Raw genomic sequence first — 6,520 nt, 5'->3', positions numbered from 1 at the left:
ACCCGTGTCCCCTGCATCGGCAGGCGGGCTCTCAACCACTGCGCCACCAGGGAAGCCCTGTGGTTGATTTTTAAAAAAAATCATGTTTATGTACCATCTAAAGGCTCCTCTTGATGTCTCATTCTTGAGGTACATGCTTCAGGAGTTCGTCATATATTATTTTCTTGCAGTGGTAACCCTTAAACATTTAACTTTGTTCTTTCTATTAAATCTGATCAATATCTCTATCTACCTGCCTTTATTAAGGCAAAGCTTTTACTTACCTCTTCTCTTCCTCTCCTACATCCCATGTTGAAATCATTCATTATATATTTCTATTTTACAGATGATAGAACTGAGGCTTTGGAGAGTTCAGTAAACTTGTTTGAGTGCCGAAGTTGGGAGTTTAGCCTAGGCAATCTGCCTTCAGAGCCTGTGCTCTTTCCACTAGACTATACTGCCTAATTTGGGATTTAGTTCCAGATTATGATTTATTACTAAAAATTTATGACATATAGCTTAAATATACATTTTACTATTTCTTATTCACATCTCTTTCATTTTATTTTGCTAAAGTATATCCTTGAGGGACTTCCCTGGTGGTGCAGTGGATAAGACTCTGTGCTCCCAATGCAGGGGGCCCAGGTTTGATCCCTGGTCAGGGAACTAGATCCCACATGCATGCCGCAACTTAGAGTTCACATGCCACAACTAAGGAGCCGGTGAGCTGCAACTAAGGAGGTGGCGAGCCTCAACTAAGGAGCCCGCAAGCCACAACTAAGACCCGGCACAACCAAATAAATTATTTAAATAAATATATTAAAAAAAATAAAGTATATCCTTGAGTAACTCTTTCAGAAAGACCAGGTATATTTCTTTCTTCCCCTCACATTTGAATGTGAGGCTGGCTAGGAATAGAATCTTAGATTCACATTTATTGTCTTTTAGAATTTTGAAAACATTGTACCCTTCTCAACTATTATTTAGTGTTGGCAATCAAAGAGATGTCTGATGCCATTCCTATCCTTCAGAATTTCTACCTACCCTTTATTCATTTCCTCTTCACTGCAACTTCTCTTATCCAGACACGTGGAAGGCCCCTTTCCCCCGTTTTATTTATTTTATTTTAAAAAATATTTAAATATTTATTTTGTAGCATGCGGGATCTTTGTTGCAGCACGCGGGATCTTTTGTTGTGGCATGTGGACTTCTTAGTTGCGGCATGTGGACTCTTAGTTGCAGCATGTGACCCCTTAGTTGCGGCATGCATGCAGGATCTAGTTCCTTGACCAGGGATCAAACCCAGGCCCCCTGCATTGGGAGTGTATAGTCTTACCCACTGGACCACCAGGGAAGTCCCCCCACCTGTTTTAAAACTGATAATAACACACACAAAGTACACAAATATTAAGTATATAGTTTGATGAATATGGCTAAGCACCCCTGTAACCACCATCCAGATAGAGACATAGAGTACATTTACAGCATTCCAGAAGTCTCCCTCCTGCCCCATTCCCAATCAATAAACTAACCCTCCCCTCCAAAGTAGCCATCATTCTGACTTCTATCACTATAGAAAAGTTGTGCTTGTTCTTCAACCTTATATAAATGATTTCAAACAGTATATACTGTTTTGTGTCTGGTAGAGCCATATTTTAATGTTTTTTTCCAAGTAGAAACTTGAGGAGAAGCTAGAGTTCTGGATGGAGAAATTTGATAAGGACACAGAAATGAAACAGAATGAACTAAATGCTCTCAAAGCTGCTAAGGCCAGTGACTTAGCACACCTTCAAGAGCTTGCAAAGACGGTAAGGAAGCAGAGTCTTAATACTGTAAGGCAGAGCACTGAGGAGTGGGTGGTAGCTAAGCAACAGTAGCTGGGGGATACTATTTTTGGTCACAACGTGGTATGCCTGTAAACCACTAGGATTCTTTCTTGATGATGATGATGACGTCCTCATTGATGGGGACAATAATAGCAGCAGCCGACACTTTATGTTGCTTAATCTGTCCTGGGCACTTTTCTAGTATTTTACATATATAACTTATTTAACCCTCCCCAAACCCCTTGAGCTAGATACTGTTTTTATTTCTACTTTACGACCTCTGAAGATAATTTATAAATAGCTTCTGATTATAGTTTCATCATTGAATAAATGTAGAACTTCTCAAATGTCTCTTTTAAAAGATGGCTGCTATTTGTAGGTATACATTCTATTAGTTTTTAAAAATTAATTATTTTGATGTCATTAGCCACACATCAAGTTAGTATTTCATTTTTTTTTAAAGAAGAGGGCAATTTTTAAAATTAATTAATTAATTTTTTGTTGCGTTGGTCTTCGTTGCTGCGCGCGGGCTTTCTCTAGTTATGGCGAGCAGGGGCCACTCTTTATTGTGGTGCGCAGGTTTCTCATTGCGGTGGCTTCTCTTGTTGCGGAGCACGGGCTCTAGGCGCATGGGCTTCAGAAGTTGTGGCGCGCGGGCTTCAGTAGTTGTGGCACATGGGCTCAGTAGTTGTGGCTCGCGGGCTCTAGAGCGCAGGCTCAGTAGTTGTGGTGCACGCTTAGTTGCTCCGCAGCATGTGGGATCTTCCCCGACCAGGGCTCGAACCTGTGTCCCCTGCATTGGCAGGTGGATTCTTAACAATTGCGCCACCAGGGAAGTCCTGGCATGGTTCATTTTAAAGTTTTATATTAAAAATGCAGGGCTGGGGAGTTCCCTGGTGGCCTAGTGGTTAGAATTCCAGGCTTTCACTGCCATGGCTGGGGTTCAATCCCTGGTTGGGAAACTGAGATCCCACAAGTCATGTGGTGCAGACAAAAAAAAACAAAACAACAAAACACCTGGGCTGGCTGGGCCACAGCTTAGTGAGCAAGTCCTGTAACATATGATTGATGTCTACTTTTGCAGATAAGGGAATATGAACACGTCATCATTGAAGATCGTATAGAAAAGGAGAAGACCCGGAAGAAGACAGAACAGGATCACTTGGAATTAAAGAGCAGCATAAAGGTAGAAAACTGGCACCTTGGTAATTGGCATCTTGGGGCTTTTTCAATTCTACAGCTAGCCAAACACTGAGGAATGCAGAGCATCTCTCGTTTATTATCACATGTGGAACAGGAAATCTGTGAGGAAGCATGGCCTAATTGGACTTTGCCAATACATGGTCTGTGGTGCAGGGAGACAGTTAAGAGAAAAGAATATGCCCCCAATTTTTAATCCAGGAAGGAAGAGGTGGTTAGCAGTGGAAGCAAAACCTGGAACTTGTGCCCAGAGGTCAAACTTATGAATACTATTTCTAACCAAAACAGCTCTTAAAGGAATTCTTTTTAATATACTACTGCTTCTTAAAATCCTATTTATAAGTCAGTCCAGCTATCTGCTAGGTTCAGATAAAGAGCTGTTTTCAAAAAAGGTGAAGGTGATTAAGTAGCAGTACAGAAAAAAAGAGAGAGAGTTTTATATGAACTTGTGTATATTAGTGATGATGAAACTGGCATGTCAGATTCTGGGAAATATTTTCAAGCAAGAATAACATCAGCTGGACTAAAACTGTAGTTATGACAATTGCCCTTCTCTCTGAAAGAGGAGTATCTGCTGAGACCCTACTGTATGCAAGCTGTGGTTTGGGATGTATATTAGGGGGTGTATTAAGACAGTAAACTTTGAAGTACATTCAGGACCAGGTATTTAAACCCAAACTTGAGCTTTCCATTAGGAGTCAGATGTATAGATAGCAAGTATTTATTGAGCTTCTCTGGTGTTTTCTATTTGTCAGGATTCCTCGATTTAGAGCAAAACTGTAAGAGGTAGCTGAAGACCATTTTTGTTTTCTTTTCATTAGTGGATTTGCTCCCTGTCTTTGGAGCTTAATCTGATTTGAAAGTAGACCAGACTGTATTTAGAACAGTTGTGTCTAATGACTAAGATATTCAAGGGAGCTAACTAAATCCTTTTTGAAGGGGAGTTTTGATCCTTTCATCAATCATTAGAGATGGAAATGCACCAGGAAACCTACTGAAATCACTAGATTATCTGCACATTTTTGACTGAGCGCTTGCTTTTGCCTGTGGTCCAGGTAACTAGCATCCCTTTTGGATCAAATGGTTGTCAGATTTGGGGAACTTGGATGTTCATAAAGAGCAGCAGTACAAGGGACTCAGGTTTCTAAGTGTAAAGGAAAGATAGGCCTAATCAGATCCCTTTTCTTTATTTTTACTCCTTGAAAACTTTAGAGTCCAGGACTTAACCTCTGGGTCCTGCACAACAGGCAAGCATTGCTCTAAGGATAGCATGCTTGGCCACTTCTGTGTCTCAGAGACCATCTTCACAGAAGTTAGTTTATGAAAAAACAATACCCTTATGTAGAAAGAATGCAGCTTGTCAGGCATACTACAAATTGTACCCGCTTCCCTGTCCTCTTCCAGCTCCAGGCCTGGTGGCGAGGCACTGTGGTGCGGAAGGAAATTGGTGGTTTCAAAATGCCCAAGAAGGACAAAGATGATGGCAAGGATTCAAAAGGTAAAGGTAAAGGCAAAGACAAGAACAAGCGGAGAGGCAAGAAGTGACCAAGTTATCTTCTGTCTTTTCTGATGGTGTTTGGAGGTGGGAAGGAGGACCTGAAGGGAGTAAGAAACATCTTTTACCATCACAGATAACTCATCTACAGGTTGTTTCTTATTTGGACATTCCCAGGTGAGGCCTGGTTATACTCGGTCACCTTGACTGTTATACTAGTTTTCAAACCCTGAATTAGGATTATACTGTGGATTCACAGCTTCGTCATAACTTGAAAAAAAAATTCCTGGGAAGAAATATTTCTAGGAGTCTTGTGAAGATTCCTCTTGCTCTTTGTCACCAGAAAAAAAAGTACATAATCCTAGTTATAGGGATACATTAAAACTTCAGTAATTCCTGTAATGTCTCTGATTCTGACTTTATTCAACTTGCCTATAGTGAAAAATGGCACTTAGGAGCAAAGAGTGTCATAAATGACACTCTTTTTTTTTGTTGGCATCTCATTTATCTTTGTATACAGCAGGTTCTTATTACTTAGCTATTTTATATATATTAATGTATACATGTCAATCCCAATCTCCCAATTCATCACACCACCACCCCCTGCCACTTTCCCCCCTTGGTGTATTTGTTTTTCTCTTTCTGACTTACTTCACTCTGTAAGACAGATTCTAGGTCCTCCACCTCACTACAAATAACTCAATTTTGTTTCTTTATATGGCTGAGTAATATTCCATTGTATATATGTGCCACATCTTCTTTATCCATTCATCTGTTGATGGACACTTAGGTTGCTTCCATGACCTGGCTATTGTAAGTAGTGCTGCAATGAACACTGTGTTACATGACTCTTTGAATTATGGTTTTGTCAAGGTATATGCCCAGTAGTGAGATTGCTGGGTCATATGGTAATTCTATTTTTAGCTTTTTAAGTAACCTCCATACTGTTCTCCATAGTGGCTGTATCAAATTTACATTCCCACCAACAGTGCAAGAGGGTTCCTTTTTCTCCACACCTTCTCCAGCATTTGTTGTCTGTAGATTTTCTGATGATGCCCATTCTAACCAGTGTGAGGTGATACCTCACTGTAGTTTTGATTTGTGTTTCTCTAATAGTTAGTGATGTTGGGCAGCTTTTCATGTGTTTGTTGGCAATCTATATCTTCTTTGGGGAAATGTCTATTTAGGTCTTCTGCTCATTTTTGGATTGGGTTGTTTGTTTTTTTAATATTGAGCTGCATGAGCTGTTTATACATTTTGGAGATTAATCCTTTGTCCGTTGATTCGTTTGCAAATATTTTCTCCCATTCTGAGAGTTATCTTTTCTTCTTGTTTATAGTTTTCTTTGCTGTGCAAAAGCCTTTAAGTTTCATTAGGTCCCATTTGTTTATTTGTTTTTATTTCCATTACTCTAGGAGGTGGGTCAAAAAAGATCTTGCTGTGATTTATGTCAAAGAGTGTTCTTCCTATGTTTTCCTCTAAGAGTTTTATAGTGTCTGGTCTTATATTTAGGTCTTTAATCCATTTTGAGTTTATTTTTGTGTATGGTGTTAGGGAGTGTTCTCATTTCATTCTTTTACATGTAGCTGTCCAGTTTTCCCATCACCATTTATTGAAGAGGCTGTCTTTTCTCCATTTTATATCCTTGCCTCCTTTGTCATAGATTAGGTGACCATAGGTGTGTGGGTTTATCTCTGGGCTTTCTATCCTGTTCCATTGATCTATATTTCTGTTTTTGTGCCAGTACCATATGGTCTTAATTACTGTAACTTTGTAGTATAGCCCAAAGTCAGGAGTCTGATTCCTCCAGCTCCTTTTTTTTCCCTCAAGATTGCTTTAGCTATTCGGGGTTTTTTGTGTCTCCATACAAATTTTAAGATTTTTTGTTCTAGTTCTGTAAAAAATACCATTGGTAATTTGATAGGGATTGCATTGAATCTGTAGATTGCTTTGGGTAGTATAGTCATTTTCACAATATTGATTCTTCCAATCCAAGAACATGGTATATCTCTCCATCTGT

The 6,520-nt window shown here is 39.6% G+C and overlaps 1 protein-coding gene across 1 annotated transcript in view; it reads left to right on the top strand.

Annotated features, from left to right (window-relative positions):
- IQCG (IQ motif containing G) overlaps positions 1-4,725 on the top strand; it is a 38,658-nt gene extending 33,933 nt beyond the window's left edge. Inside the window, exons 9-11 of the mRNA XM_028492856.2 lie at positions 1,656-1,787; positions 2,890-2,991; positions 4,410-4,725. Of these exons, the coding sequence (XP_028348657.1) occupies positions 1,656-1,787; positions 2,890-2,991; positions 4,410-4,550 (375 nt within the window). The 3' untranslated portion in view covers positions 4,551-4,725. The remainder of the gene's footprint in view (positions 1-1,655; positions 1,788-2,889; positions 2,992-4,409) is intronic.
- Positions 4,726-6,520: the final 1,795 nt, after the last annotated feature.

The sequence above is a fragment of the Physeter macrocephalus genome, chromosome 1 (genome assembly GCF_002837175.3).
Source record: "Physeter macrocephalus isolate SW-GA chromosome 1, ASM283717v5, whole genome shotgun sequence".
Lineage (NCBI taxonomy): Eukaryota > Metazoa > Chordata > Mammalia > Artiodactyla > Physeteridae > Physeter > Physeter macrocephalus.
The sequence above is the reverse complement of the archived record's forward strand: the minus strand, read 5'-3'. Positions and strand labels throughout refer to the sequence as shown.